The sequence below is a fragment of the Mesoplodon bidens genome (genome assembly GCF_964165515.1).
Source record: "Mesoplodon bidens genome assembly, chromosome: 11".
Taxonomy (NCBI): domain Eukaryota; kingdom Metazoa; phylum Chordata; class Mammalia; order Artiodactyla; family Ziphiidae; genus Mesoplodon; species Mesoplodon bidens.
In genome coordinates, this window is record NC_138167.1 from 55894303 (window position 1) to 55910915 (window position 16613).

General features: G+C 37.4%; 1 protein-coding gene across 2 annotated transcripts in view; it reads left to right on the forward strand.

The window, feature by feature from the left end:
* SLC2A13 (solute carrier family 2 member 13) overlaps positions 1–16613 on the forward strand; it is a 470241-nt gene that overhangs the window by 67604 nt on the left and 386024 nt on the right. For both annotated transcript variants that reach the window (XM_081248366.1, XM_081248367.1), the window contains exon 2: positions 16373–16532. In XM_081248366.1, coding sequence (XP_081104492.1) covers positions 16373–16532 — 160 coding nt within the window. The remainder of the gene's footprint in view (positions 1–16372; positions 16533–16613) is intronic.

Sequence of the window (16613 nt, forward strand, 5' to 3'; positions counted from 1 at the left end):
CCTAGGCCACAGCAGTGAAAGCCTGGAATCCTAACCAGTAGGCCACCAGGGAACTCCTCCTGATCTTAGATTAAAAGCTGTCAGCGTTTTATTATTGAGTATGTATTTTGTGGGCTTGTCATATATGGTCTTTATTATGTTGAGGTACATTTCCTCTATATTTAGTTTGGAGGGAATTTTTATCATTAATGGCTCTTGAATTTTATCAAAAGCTTCCTGCACGTATTGAGATGATTATATGATTTGTATCCTTCATTTTGTTAATATGGTGTATCATGTTGTTGATTTGTGGATATTGAACCATCCTTGCATCCCTGGGATAAATCCCACTTGATCACAATGTATGATCCTTTTTTTTAAATATATAAATTTATTTATTTATTTATTTTTATTTATTTGTTTTTGGCTGCATTGGGTCTTCGTTGCTGTGTGTGGGCTTTCTCTAGTTGTGACGAGCAGGGGCTACTCCTCATTGCAGTGCATGGGCTTCTGATTGCAGTGGCTTCTCTTGTGCGGAGCATGGGTTTCTAGGTGCAAAGGTTTCAGTAGTGACACGCAGGCTTCAGTAGTTGTGGCTCATGGGCTCCAGAGCACAGGCTCAGCAGTTTTGGCACACGGGCTTAGTTGCTCCATGGTATGTGGGATTTTCCTAAACCAGGGCTCAAACCCATGTCCCCTGCATTGGCAGGTGGATTCTTAACCACTGCGCCACCTGGGAAGTCCCTGATCCTTTTAATGTATTGTTGAATTTGGCTTGCTAATGTTTTGTGGAGGTTTTTTGCCTCTATGTTTTTCAGGGATATTAGCCTCTGATTTCAGTGTACATATGTATTTTACTAATACAAGTCTATTGTATATACTTATTACATATATATACTCATTATATGTATATATTTTTTTGTAGTATTTTTACATTGTTTTGGTATCGGTAATACTGGGCTTGTAAAATGAATTTGAAGTGTTCCTTCCTCTTCTGTTTTTGTAAGAGTTTGAGAAGGACAGGTATTAATTCTTTTATGTTTGGTAGAATTCACCAGTGAAGCCATCTGGTTATGGTCTTTGTAGGGAGTTTTTAAAATACTGATTCAATCTCATTACCAGTAATCTGTCTCTTCACATTTTCTATTTGTCCATGATCCAGTCTTAGAAGATTGTATGTTTCTAGGAATTTACCAAGTTCTTCTATGTTGTACAGTATATTGGCATATAATTTTGTGTGGTTTCTTATGATCTGTTTCATTTCTGTGGTATCAGTTGAAAGGTTTCTTCTTTTATTTCTGATTTTATTTATTTGAATAAAAAATAAAAAAAAATATTTTTTTCTTGCTTAGTCTAGCTAAAGGTTTGTCAATTTTGTTTATCTTTTTAAAGAATCAGCTGTTGGTTTCATTGATTTTTTTCTGTTGTCTTCTATTTCTGATCTCTGATCTTTGTTATTTCCTTCCATCTACATCTCTTTGGGCTGTGTTTATTCGTTTCCTAGTTCCATTAGGTGTAAGGCTAGGTTGTTTATTTAAAATTTTTCTTGTTTTTTGAAGTAGGCATTTATTACTCTGAAATTCCCCCTTAGAAATGCTTTTGCTGAATCCCATAAGTTTTGGTATGTTATATTTTTATTTTTCTTTGTTGCAGGTATTTTTTTATTTCACTTTCAATTTCTTTGTTAACCCGTTGGTTGTTTAGTAGTATGTTGTTTAGTCTCTACATATTTGTGACTCTTTCATTTTCTTTTTGTATTTGATTAGTAGTTTCATACCACTTTGGTTGTAAAAGTACTTGATATGATTTCAGTCTCCTTAAATTTGTTTAGATTTTTTTGTGGCCTTACATATGATATGTCATGGAGAGTGTTTTATTTGCACTTGAGAAAAATGTGAATTTTGTTGCCTTTTATGGAATATTCTGTATGTATCTGTATACCTTGGACTAGGCCATGTAGTCCAAGGTATCCTTTAAGGCCAATACAGTCTTACTGATTTTCTTTCTGGATGTAAGTGGGTTATTAAATTCCCCCAGTATTATTGTGTTACTGTCTATTACTTCCTTTAGGTGTGTGAATATTGCTTTATATATTTAGTTGCTCCTTTTTTGGGTGCATAAATATTTACAAATGTGATATTCTCTTGTTGAAATGACCACTTTATCAATACTTAATGTCCTTTTTTATCTTTTATTACAGTCTTTGTTTTAAAATCTTTTTTGTGTGATATAAGTATAGTTACCCCAGATTTCTTTTGGTTTCCATTTTCATGGAATATCTTTTACCATCCTTTCAGTTCTAATCTATGTCTGTCTTTACATCTGAAGTGAATCTCTTATAGGCAGTATACGTATGAATCTTGCTTTTTTTTTTTAATCCATTCAGTCACTCTGTGTCTTTTCATTGGAAACTGTAGTCCATTTCCATTTAAAGTAATTATTGATAGGTGTACTTATTTCCATTTTCTAAATTGTTTTGGCTGTTTTGTACTTCCTGTTTCTTTTTTCTTCTTTTGTTCTCTTTCTTTGTGGTTTGATGACTTTCCTTAGGGGGATGCTTAGATTCCTTTCTCATTATCTTTTGTGTATCAACAACAGGTTTTTGCTTCGTGGTTACCATGAGCCTTACATATAACAATTTATATTTAGAACAGTCTATTTTATGTAGATGACAACTTAACTTTTAATGCATTCTAAAGCTCCACATTTTTACTCTCCCTCACACATTTTATTTTTGATGTCACATCTTACATCTCTTTATATTTTGTATCACTTACTAATTATTGTAGTTACAGTTATTTTACTACTTTTGTTTTTTAACCTTTATATTTGTTTCATAGGTGATATATATGCTACCTTTACTGTATAGTTGCCTTTACTAGTGAGACTCATACTTTCATATGTTTCTTGTTACTAATTAGCACCCTTTCTCTTAAGCTTAAAAAAGCCTTTTTACCATTTCTTGTAAGGCCAGTTTAGTGGTGATGAACTTTTTTTAGCTTTTGCTTATCTGGAAAACTATCTCTCCTTCAATTATGAATGATAACTTTGGCAGTTTGAGAATTCTTGGTTGGAAGTTTTTCTCTTTCATCACTTTGGATATATCATGCCACTCCCTTCTGGCCTGCAAAGTTTCTGCTGAAAAATCTGCTGATAGTCTTACGGAGTTTCTCTTACATGTAACAAGTTGTTTTTCTCTTGCTGCTTTTAAGATTCTCTTCTTGTCTTTAACTTTTAACATTTTTAATTATAACATGCTGTGTTTTGTGTCTCTTTTGGTTCATCTAATTTGGTAGTCTCTGAGCTTTCTGAATCTGGTTGTCTATTTTTTTCGTGAAGTTAGGGAAGTTTTCAGACATTATTTGTTCAATGAAGTTTTCTGCTCCTTTCTCTCCTCTCCTTCTGGGACTCCTATAATGTGAATGTTAGTTCACTTGATGTTGTCTTGTAAGTCCCTTAATTTCATTAAAAAAAATTCTTTCCTCATTTTTCTGCTCTGTCTGGGTGAGTTCCATTGCTCTATCTTCCAACTCACTGATTCATTCTTCTCCTTAATCCAGTCTGCTATTGAAACCCTCTAGTGTATTTTTCAGTTCAGCTGTTGTTTTCCTCATCTCTGTTAGTTCTGTTTGGTACTTTCTGATGTTTTCTGTCTTTGTTGAAATTCTCACTGTGTTCATCCATTGTTTTCCCAAGGTAGGTGAGCAATTTTGTGACCATTACTTTTTAACTCTTTATCAGGTCAATTACTTATCTCTGTTTCATTAAGTTTTTTTTTTTTTATGAGGTTTTATGTTATTCTCTTTCTGGAAACATATTACTCAGTTTCTTTCTTTTCTTTTTTCTTTTTTTTTTTTTGCTTCACTCTCTGTGTTGGTTTCTGTGTATTAAATGAAGCAACTAGGGCTTCCCTGGTGGTGCAGTGGTTGAGAGTCTACCTACCGATGCAGGGGACACGGGTTTGTTCCCCGGTCCGGGAAGATCCCACATGCCGCAGAGTGGCTGGGCCTGTGAGCCATGGCCACTGAGCCTGTGCGTCCGGAGCCTGTGCTCCACAACGGGAGAGGCCACAACAGTGAGAGGACTGTGTACCGCAAAATAAATAAATAAATAAATGAAGCAACTACCTCCCTCAGTCTTGAATACAGTATTTGTCCTTTTATAGGAGATGAACTTTATTTATCATTCATCCCTGCTATAGCTCTTGGTTGTTTTTCAAACCTTTGTGATTGTCCAAGCAGCCTATTTTTGGTAGCTCCTAGTAATTGAGGATGTGCCAAGACCAGTCAGTGTCCCAAAGGGGAAGATCTCAATCAGCATCTAGATTCAGGTTGATTGGGAGGCAGATGCTCAGGCCATGGCTTTTAAAGAGTGCAAATATATAGTCATGTGGGTCTGCAAGTTTAAGCTCTGAGGGCTCTCTGAGGGTGATCTGGCAGTGTCACCTGGGTAGCAGTCACAAAAATCAGGGCTTCAGACAAGTGTACTAACTCCTTTCTGGGAGATACTGATGAGCTTAGCGGGGCAGAGGTAGAGTACAAAAATGTTGTTCCCCATTCTGCTATCCCTGAGCATACCTCCATAGCTTCTAGTTGTGTGCCAAGGCTGAAGCCTGCCCCTATGGCTGAACCTCCATGACTAGCAAGGAGGCTTCTTTCACAGAAAGACTAGGGGTGTGTTTTAGTCTGCTATCTCTGTTGTGCTCTGGGGGTGGTAGCCTGCCAAGTACTGTCTTTCTGATTGTTTCAGTCCTGTGGGACCTAGGAACATAAGCCCTCCTGGCCACCAGAACCAGGTGATCAAGGGGTATCTCATAAGCAGCAGCCATAAAAACCAAGGCACCAGTCATAAAAACGGGAAGCAGTTATGTATAAGAGCTCCCCTTGGAGAGATTCTGGTGCTCTGGGGTGCTGCAGAGGGAGAATGTGAAGTTAGTAACCTCCCTCCAAGGTCTCAGGAAAGGTTTACAGTCAGACCTTAGATGTGTGTTTAATTAGAAGCCTACCCCTCATATTGCTGCTGTGGTGGCATGGTAATAGTCCTCTTTCACAGAAAGATGAGCTCTTGAGTCTGTTGCCTCTTCCTGTGCTTGGGGGTGGTAGCTGTTTAAGAACTCTTTCTATGTTGGTTACAGTCCTGTGGGACCTGTGAGCTAAGCCCCACTGGCCACCAGAGCCAGGTGTCATAGATGTGTTTGTTCCCTGGCTGCAGCCACAAAAATCAGGGTGTCAGACAAGTGCATAAGCTCCTTTCTGTAAGATGCTGATGAGCTGGAGTGAGAGAGAAAGAGAGTGCAAAAATTGCATTCACCAGCCTTTGTTCACTGACAGCTCCCCTGTAGGCCCTATAAGTGTGCCAAACCAGAAACCAGCCCCTCAGGCCAAAGCTCCTGGACAGGCATATAGGCTTATTTCTGAGAAAGATTGGGATGTGTTTTAGCCTGGTATCTGTGCAGGGCACTGAGAATGGCAGTCTGCCAAGAACTGTCTCTCCAATTGTTACAATCCCAGGGGACCAAGGGACAAAAGCCCACTGTCCTCCAGAGCCAGGAGCTTCAGGAAATCAAGGGGCATCCCCTGGGTGGCACCTGCAAAAAACAGGTCATGGGTGAAAACAGGCTCCAGATATGTGTAGAAGTTTCTCTCTGGGAAATACTGGAGCTCTGGAGCATGGCAGAGGGGGAGTACAAAGATGGCACCTGCTGAGAAAAGGAAAACAATGGAAATAAACAAAAAGAAAAAGAAAAAAGAAAAAGATGGTACCCACTGGCTTTAGCAAGGCAGATGAGAGTGTGCAAGATGGCACCCACTGGCTGGAGCATAAAGATGGCACCCAGGGGAAAGGGACAATAAAGTGTGGTGGGGAGATGGTGCCTGCCAGGTTTAGCAAGGCAGAGAGAGAGCAGGACGATGGTGCCCACCTGCCCGCATATCTATAAAGTATCCCAGGAGGCCCCTGCCCCTCAGACCAACACTTTATTTAAAAGTCGAAAATGAGTCTCTTTTGTATAAAGTCTGGTCACTTTTCAAAGGGCCGCTTCTCCACTGGGACCTGGGTGGATGCGTCTGTGCACTGGCCCTTTAGGAGCCATTCCTCAGTTCATCCCAACCTCGTTGGTCTCATGGGTGTGAGTCCTACCGGTCTTCAAAGTTAGATGTTTTGGAGGCTCATCTCTCAGGTGCCCATCTTAAAAGTTGGGGTGCTGGATGTTGTTTGCCTCTCATTTGCCTGATGTGAAGCAATTGCTCTGCCAGTGTTTAGGTTTTTTTTTCAGAGGAAATTGTTCCATAAATAACTGTAGATTTGGTGTGTCTGTGAGAAGAGGTGAGTTCAGAATCTTCTTAGGTTGCCATCTTGAACTGGAACTTCTGCTTTGCGTTCTTGGAGAACATCTCAAATTGATGTTCCACACTGGTTCAAATTTCACACGTATTTATCTCTATTATTTACTGCCTCCAATATGGTGTTTACTTCTGTAATTATTTATATATTCTGCTATTAAATTTTTAGCGTTCTTGCAACTCTTCTGTACCCTACCCATTTCCCTGTTTAATTCTATTCTGTTGTCTTTTTACTTAAACCAATTCCCTCCACCTGGCTCTCTTCCTGCATTATAGGTAAGGCCCAACCCCATATTGAAGAACAGCTTAAACATTTTTTGAAGGGTGTGTTCATTTATCATTTTGCTACTTTAATATTTTCTTTAATAGTTCCTTCTATTTTACTCCTCAACCCTTTATATCTATTGGATGAATATTTCTATAGGTAACTTCTAGCCCTGAGCTTATCTTACTCTGTATATATTTCTTAAGTATTTTATCTGTTCCTACAGCGATTCACAGACTTTTAGCTCCAGTTTAGGTCCGCATTGTTGTTGTCCTTAGAACATTTACCTCTAGATGTCACTTAGAGCTAAATATGACAAAGCACCACTTACGTTGCTGTCTGCTAAATTCACTGCCTTGATGAAAAGGTATTGATTTCTTATTAATCTTTGTGCATTCCATTTGTCACGTGTAAAAGCATACTGCTTCTGCTTTTGTAGCATTGCATACAGCTTGTCTTTCTCTTATAACCTTGAAACTCTATTGTAAGAAATTTCTTACATATCTAGTAATTTCTATATTTGCTATCTCTCCCCATAAAGAAATTTTTTCCTTCTCTGTTATTTTCCTTCCTTGGTTACATCTGTGTGTTCCAGGAACACTTCTTTTTTCACCTTATCTAAATGTTGGAATGTTATACTGTTACTTAAAATGATTTTGTACTATAAGGGTGCTAAACCAGTATCAAGAGTGTTGTATATGGCTACATAGGGGTGTGTTTTGTTTGGCTGTTTTCATTGTCCTATAGTGTATTGTACCTTAGTTGTTATGTAAGCAGCTTTATACCTTATATGTTATGCTCAGTCAGCTTCTATATTTATGGTACCTGCCTAGCTTATGTAAGAAGTTTGAAACTCCTTAATGGAAAAGAATAGTTAGAATGAATATATTTGCAGTATAATGAGTTAAAGTTACCTTTAAAGGCTTATGGAAAAAACACTGCAAGTTATAACCAAATTTTAATAGTGGTTATCTACGGGTGGTGTGCTTAAAGGGGATTTTTAATTACCTTACTTCTTACTTGTAGTTTCCAAATTTTCCCTAATAAATAATATATTTAGTATAAAACCAATCTATTAAGACTAACTTAAAAGGATATGGTTTTGTGTATGCATCCTATAGTATGAAGCGACAACCGTTAAGCCTAGGTCTGTGCTTGACACGTAGACCAATTATAGTTCAGAAGATACATGAGATATGAACATTCCATTAAAGGGCTTGTAGTCCTGCTTTGAGAAACAATGTGATACAGCCTCTACTGAGATGTTACCAGTAAAAAAGGACATTGGCTGATCAACAGAATATTCTCAAGTAATAAAAAAGGAAGGAGGCATTTAGGTTGTGAGAGACTTTACTGAGTTGAAATGATGGTGATATGTTTGTAATGCCTTGTTAGGAGGTTTTTAATGCTGTAGAACATGAACTCTGCTAGTTATCCCCATACATAGAATCTTTCTCATAACCTGGCTCTTCTGTTACAGGCACTTGGTGTTGTATATATTTTCATCACTTTGGGGCTTACTGCTCTTTGAAGTTGCCCAGCAGTTTTTATGTGACTTAAGCCTTATTTTTCAGAAAAGAAACAAAAACAAAAACTGGATTCTAAGGTGTTAATAATCTGGTAAATGTAGATACTTGATTATTTAGAAGAATGCAGACATACCGGCCCTGGGCAGGAGAGCCAAACTGAAACAACTACAGTGAGGGATACTGTTTGTTTGGTCAGATTAATTTTATTAAAATTTTTTCTTTAGAGATCATAGAGCAATAATTTACAAAATGGAATTAGGACCTCATAATCATTCTTGTTCAAGAAGCATTATTATTAAAAGGTAGCTTCATGTGCTTCTAAGAAGCTAATTAGTTGCTGCCTGGTTTGTCATGCTGAGAGGCTGCTGTGATTCATGGGAATTTACCCGTCACAACAGGATTTTCTAATGCTATTTGGTTATGAAATTATTTATACTTCTGACTCAGGGCTTTAAAAGGGCTTCCAGCAGACTTTGAAAGCCAACTTTTGAGCTCAAGAGCATTTTGTTCCATTTATGGTGAATCAGCTTGGCGCCATTTATGGTGAATCAGCTTGGCAGTATGAGAATGTGTGAATTGGGTTGCGCTGTAGTACCTGAGGTACTGTTTTCTGGTGAGGCTCCTCAAGCTAAACATGATAATGAGCTTTCATTGATGTAGACCTCTTTATTTTGTTAGAAATCAAACTTTTAAAAAATATTCAGAAACAATACCAACACAGGTTTTTGTGGTTGTATTTACTCTAATAAGCTATTAACAAGAAGTTGTACCACTACATTCTTTATGTTAATTTCAATTCATGAGTTTAGTATGGATAATTAAGAATTTGTTCTTTCTTTATGAGATAGTTATTTTATATAATTAGTAATTTGAATAGGGCAGAAATCAAAAGCTCTTTGTAGAATAATCCTAAACTTTAAATATCATTAATTACATCTATTTGTGAAGCACTTAGTTCTTAATTTGCAGGATCTCATACAATATTACTTAACTGTCCTCATAAGAATAGTGAGCTTTGTTGTTTCCCCAAAGTGGAAATGAGATTTTGGGGTGACATAGCCTTAATGTTGAAGGTTTTTCCAGAGTAGACATCATGTTTAGAAATCCACAAATGATGGCTTCCCAGGTGGTTTTATTGACAGCAAAGTGTGTTAACAGGGTCTGTGCTTAACATTTGCATATTGGACAAATGTGAGTAGTGAACATGGAGCCTACTACTACCCGTCCTGATCATCGGCATTCTTTTATAGTTCTCCATTTTCATAAGGCAGTTTTATGAAAGGAGACTTTAAACTTGTCTAGCTTTAAATTATACAGTTAATCACATTCAGTTCTCATTTTTCTTACTAATTCATCTGAGCTCTTTAACTTGACACGTGCTGGCAGTAAGTCACATAGCAGGTAGTAGGAGCAGGGAAGAGATCAGACTCTTCTGCCCCTCGAAGTTCATACGTGCTCACTAAGGTAATAGGGCCAAAAATAAAATGTTCCTGAGAAATTTCCAAAGGGTCACATTTGAAACAGAGGCACGGCAGTCCGTCTTCCAGTGACACATTACAAAGATTAGGGGATGTGAGTCTATGAGATCCACTTTGATGTTAACTTGCTATGGGACTTTCTGAAAACTTCTTATTGTCTGCCTCTGAGGCTGGGGTTCTTTACCTTTCCTAAGGGGATAGTGAATGATACCTGTCCCACCTACCTATTGAAAGGATGACCTTACATGAAATACAAAATGGTAACATAAAAAGATTGTAGAAAATAACATAGTATTCAAGGGTAAGGTAGATGCTTGCTGGTCACTTCTTTTCTTTCTTCCTTCTTAAATATTGGAATTTTTCAGGACTCAGTTCTAGGCATTCTTCTCGGGTTCCATTTCTGGGAAATCTCATCCTTCCCATGGTTTCCGTTATATGTACCATCCACACAGAACCATCTTTTGAGCTCCAGGTATTTGTATAACTCCCAGACTCCACTGGGCCCAGTCCAGTCTCAGTTTGGAATTGCATTTAAAGAAATAGAGTCCAGCAACTAAAAGTAATTAAATAGTAATAATACTCCTTACTTGAGTCTCAAAGAATATAATAGTATGGAGGTTATAATTCAGCAATATTTCAAAAAATCTTTTATCCACTCCCACCCCCAGTCAAACCTCAGTCAGTCCCTGTGTTATGGGCTCCCATTTTTCCATACTGAGCCTGAGACTCTCACTCACAACTCCCTGCAGTCTTTTTTCATTTGAACTTCTCACAAGCCAGATCTTTGGCCCATGTTTTCTTCTCCATCCTTTTTTGCCTAGCATTATAACAGCCCAAGAACTAGGTGGCAAACACCGGATTCTCCCTTGAGGATGAGAGAGGAAGGAAAGGTTAGTTTGGCAAAGGCTCTTATTTGGGTAGGAGAAAAGAGGAGGCTGGGAACATTTACATGTAAATAATCTATATTCCCAGCGTACTTGTGGAGTGTTCTACTTGTTCTCTACTTGTATATTTCACAGAGCACCTGTGACTCAGCCTGTCTAAAACTTGACCTTACTATCTTCCACACAAATTTGCTTCTCCTCTAATATCTTCATACAAAGTATCTATCGTGCTTCTAGTTGCTTATTCTGGACATCTGAACGTCATCCTCAAATTTTTCCTCTCCTTCACAGTTCCATTCACGTTCTCTTCAGCCTCAATACTGAATATATACTTCTAGAGTCTCTCCATTTTACTCCATATCTACTGCTGCCACTGAACTCCTTGTTCCCCAGCAATCCGTTTTCCGTACTCCAACCAGAATGATCCTTTAAAAACATGAATCTGATCATGCCTTTTCCTCCTTTACACTGTTCAAAGGTTTCTGAGTACCAAGCCCTTAATAATGGCCTCTAAGATCCTGTATTCTCTGGTTGGTCTCTGCTTATGTCTCTAAGAATAGTCCCTTCCTCAACAGGATGCATTTCTTCCTGCCTCAAGGCCTTTGTCTAAGCTGGTCTGGTTGTCTCAAGTATCTTTCACCCTCCTGACCCTCCGCCCTGCCCCCCAACCTCCTCATCCAAGGTTTCTCTGACTCCTCAGGCTGGGCCTAGTCCCTTTGATGAGACCCATTGCTCTTGAAATCTGATTACTTGTTCCCACACATTTTGCACAGTAGACCCTAAGTTCCACGAGGGATGAAGTGCTCTCTCCTGTAGCACTTTATCCCTCGTGTTTAGCACAGTGCCCAGCTCAGATCAAGTATTAGTTGAACACTTGCTGATTAAAGGATACTTCTTCCATGATTTGGACTTCATCTGTCTCTCATCTCCATACATATTCTGCTTCACTCTCTGTTTACCCCTGAGAAAATGTGATTTCATATTTTTTAAGCTCGTGCTCTTCTTTGCAGAATTGTCTTCCCAGTCCTTCCTAGCTACCACCTAATCATTGTCAGCACCTCAAAATAGAAACCAATGTGTAGCTGCACTGTATCCCTTACCATGGTATTTTGAAATTATTTGATTGCATGCTTTTGTGAGTAGGGCTGTATGTGGCTTCCTTTATAGCAGGGGCAGTATTTTTGTTTACTTCTCATCTTGATAATCCCAGCACCTAACAAGGTCACACTGAATCAAATAAGTTGGCATACTCATAAGTAGAGGTACTGTAATAATAAAAATAACTGCTGACATTATTGATTATTTTCTGTATGCTAGGCACAATTTTAAGTTCTTTCACGCTACTAACTTATTGAATCATCTCAACTCCTATGAAGGAGTTACCTTTATTCTTCCAATTTATAAATGAACTAGAGACCCAGAAAGGTTAAATAAGTTGTCCAGACTTAACTGGCTGGTAAGTGGCAAGGCTGGAATTTAAACCCACTGTTTCCGGAGCCTACCCCCCTCTGTGGGACAGTCACTATAGTCATAGTGCTTTCAAACTTGAGTTCTGGAATCTTTGTCTGATTCAAATTCTGTTTCTACTTACCTGTATGACCTGGGGTAAGGTCCTTCTCTGTAAAGTGGGGATAATTATATGTCCTTTATAGGGATGTTCTGATGATTAAATAAAATAATCAGTCCATCTGTAATATCTAATGGTATGTAGGCAATTGTAACAGCATTAAGTCAGTGTGAGCACTTGGACAGATCTTTGGGGATTCTTTCCAGCTCTAAATCCAGTGAGTGTTTTTATAGTTTTTTAGTCTTTTCCATTTGCCATTTACTTTTCAATGTTCTGGTATTTATTTTTAATAATCAACATTTATAAGGGCCTGAGGACATCTCTGCGTTTGCTATCAAGTAAAATCTAAGGGCTTTGTGAAAAGCTTGTGCTGCCTAAAACTACAGTGCTGATTTCCCATGCTCAAGTCCCCTGCTAGGTGGCTGAGTAAAAATCTCTGGCTAAAGAGAGCAGCTTAATTACAGCCAGACCAAAGCAGAAAAAAGAAATCTAATCAGTTACTGTTACCTGATTTTGAAAGTTTATTGAGATGTTCTAATCATAAAAGAACTAAAAAGAATATACAGTTAACAGGTCAACATTTGCAGCTAATGTTTCCTCTTTCCAAGTTAAATGAAAGTCGATTTAGAGTAGTCTGTGCTATTAAATTGATTAGCAGTCAGATGGAAACTTTCAGCAGTTTAGGTGATGATTCATTTATAACGACTATTCACAGTTTGTCTACTAACATTTGCTTATTATTTTATGAAACTCATAAAATCATATGATTTTTTTCACCATCACCATATACCGACAAGCACTACAGTAGCAAATAACATTGGTAGAAAATATAGAGTATATAGTTCTGAGACTTAATCGTCTGACTTGTGTGCAAACTCAATAACTGCTTACCAGTAGTTTTACAACAATACAGTGAATATTCCAGAAGTAGATATATGTACTATTTAAATAAATCTTCTTGATCTGTTTATTTGTTCTACCTTTGAACAAAGCAAATAAATATATAGCAAAAAATATTTAAAATAGATGAAATTGGAGATGATTGTGGCATCAGGAAGGAATTTAGTTCACAGAATAAATACCATGAAGTCCAAAACACTTGGTAGAGGTGTGCCTCTCTGACTTCTACATAAAAAGGGAGATAAAAGACGGCTATGTGATTTATAGTGCCCATAAACAAACACAAGTCAGTTATTGAGAAACACAACTATTGCAGCTGCTGAGACTAGAGAGGAGTTTCTCCTTTGTCGGAATGTGGTAAATAGTAAATGGCAACTTTTCAGCCCTTGTACAGAAAACACAGCCACAGGATTTCTTAGTGCTGATACCTTCAATAGCAGCAGGCTATTTTTTGACATCGTAAAGATCAATTCATTAAAAAACAATTCTACATGGGTCTATTATGCAGCCCATTGATGTTCTTGTTTAAACTGGGTATCTGTTTATAGTATCTACAAATATAAAAAGATTAAATTACATTAGATAAGCCTTAATTTTTTTCACTATGCTTTTGCTGACTGTTGATTAGATGTTAGATTCATGTTAAATAACCAGACATATCTGGAAATTGGAAGTGCCACTGGGAAGTGAGCTAGATATGACCAGCAGGGCAAAGATTTTCTCTTAAGAAATAATTTAGGATTGGCTCAAAGTTGTATACCATAGAACTGTATGTAGTTTTTTAAATATGTGTTGAGCATCAGGATCACCTGAAGGATTTTTAAAAGACAGGCTCATCTCCCACCTCTGTAGTTTTCTACTTAATAGATTTGGGTGGGTGAGGTGAATGCATCTTCATTTTATTTTTATTTATTTATTTGTTTATTTATTTATTTATTTATTTATAAACATCTTTATTGGAGTATAATTGCTTTACAATGGTGTGTTACTTTCTGCTGCATAACAAAGTGAATCAGCTATATATATATATACATATATCCCCATATCTCCTCCCTCTTGCATCTCCCTCCCTCCCACCCTCCCTATCCCACCCATCTAGGTGGACACAAAGCACCGAATTGATCTCCCTGTGCTATTCAGCTGCTTCCCATTAACGATCTATTTTACATTTCTATATAATATAATTTGTAGTGTGTATATGTCCATGCCACTCTCTCACTTCGTCTCAGCTTACCCTTCCCTCTCCCCGCGTCCTCAAGTCCATTCTCTACGTCTATGTCTTTATTCCTGTCCTGCCCCTAGGTTCTTCAGAACCATTTTTTTTTTTTAGATTCCATATATATGTGTTAGCATATGGTATTTGTTTTTCTCCTTCTGACTGACTTCATTATGTATAACACTCTCTAGGTTCATCCACCTCACTACAAATAACTCAATTTCATTTCTTCTTATGGCTGAGTAGTATTCCATTGTATATATGTGCCACATCTTCTTTATCCATTCATCTGTCGATGGACACTTAGGTTGCTTCCATGTCCTGGCTATTGTAAATAGTGCTGCAGTGAACATTGTGGTAAATTACTCTTTTTCAGTTATGTTTTTCTCAGAGCATATGCCCAGTAGTGGGATTGCTGGGTCGTATGGTAGTTCTATTTGTAGTTTTTTAAGGAACCTCCATACTGTTCTCCATAGTGGCTGTATCAACTTACATTCCCACCAACAGTGCAAAAGGGTTCCCTTTTCTCCACACCCTCTCCAGCATTTATTGCTTGTAGATTTTTTGATGATAGCCATTCTAACTGGTGTGAGGGGATACCTCCTTGTAGTTTTGATTTGCATTTCTCTAATGATTAGTGATGTTGAGCATCCTTTCATGTGTATGTTGGCAATCTGTATATCTTCTTTGGAGAAATGTCTGTTTATGTCTTCTGCCCATTTTTGGATTGGGTTGTTTGTTTTGTTGATATTGAGCTGCATGAGCTGCTTGTATATTTTGGAGACTAATCCTTTGTCACTTACTTCATTTGCAAATATTTTCTCCCATTCTGAGGGTTGTCTTTTCATCTTGTTTAAGGTTTCCTTTGCTGTGCAAAAGCTTTTAAGTTTCATTTGGTCCCATTTGTTTATTTTTGTTTTTATTTCCATTTCTCTAGGAGGTGGGTCAGAAAGGATCTTGCTGTGATTTATGTCATAGAGTGTTTTTTCTATGTTTTCCTCTAAGAGTTTTATAGTGTCTGTCCTTACATTTAGGTCTTTAATCCATTTTGAGTTTATTTTTGTGTATAGTGTTAAGGAGTGTTCTAATTTCATTCTTTTACATGTAGCTGTCCAGTTTTCCCAGCACCACTTATTGAAGAGGCTGTCTTTTCTCCATTGTACACTCTTGCCTCCTTCATCAAAGATAAGGTGACCATATGTGCATGGTTTATCTCTGGGCTTTCTATCTTGTTCCATTGATCTATATTTCTGTTTTTGTGCCAGTACCATACTGTCTTGATTACTGTAGCTTTGTAGTATAGTCTGAAGTCAGGGAGCCTGATTCCTCCAGCTCCATTTTTCTTTCTTAAGATTGCTTTGGCCATTTGGGATCTTTTGTGTTTCCATGCAAATTGTGAAATTTTTTGTTCTATTTCTGTGAAAAATGCCATTGGTAGTTTGATAGGGATTGCATTGAATCTGTAGCATCTTCATTTTTAAAAAAAGCCACACAAGTGATTCTATTGATCAGTGAAGTTTGAGAATTGCTACCATAGATTATGCTGTATTAATTTTATATAGAAAAAAGTTTAAAGCATTTATAACCAAATACACGTTATCCACAAAACCATCTATTTTATGGTTAAGATCATCTGTTTTTGAAGACTGTAAATTCCCAGGGTACTATCCATTGTAAGCGGTTTCTGAAATGTACATCTAGCCAGTTGAGTAAGGTGATTTAATGTATAGACATCTAATTAGTAAACCAGTTAAGAGTTTTGGTGTGTCTACTGGAAATGATGACTTTGAGTAGTTAATATGTATTTGGGGATAATTTTTTATTCTCACCATTGTCTGATTACATTTCCATATGGACCAACAATATTTCAATAATTATATTCTATCTAGAGAGCATTTTTCTATTTTTAGTCTTCAAAAAGTTATAAAGCATACTGACAGGCATTCTAAAGTTATCTGAGATCTCTAGGGGTACTTTCGTTCGTAGGCTTTCAAGTGATAATATGAAAAATGATACTCAGAGATTGGTATCTCACACCTTATCTGCAGTAGTCACTACTTATAAATAAAATCTTTAAATATGTGGCAAACCTTTATTTAAAGTAGAAAACTAAGCCTGTATATGTGTGTGTATGTCTTAATCTGTCTTAATATCTATAACAACAGAAATCTTGAATAAATGTCTAATGTTTACTTTTTATTGTTCCTTTATAGGCATTGCTTCTATGACAGTGCCAGTGTACATCGCTGAGGTCTCACCCCCCAATTTAAGAGGTCGATTAGTCACCATTAATACCCTCTTCATCACGGGAGGGCAGTTCTTTGCAAGTGTTGTTGATGGAGCCTTCAGTTATCTCCAGAAAGATGGATGGAGGTCTGTAAATAGTTCTTACATCTAATTTTCAAATAAATTTTGACTATGTAGGGGATGGAAGAAAAATTGAGAAATGATAGA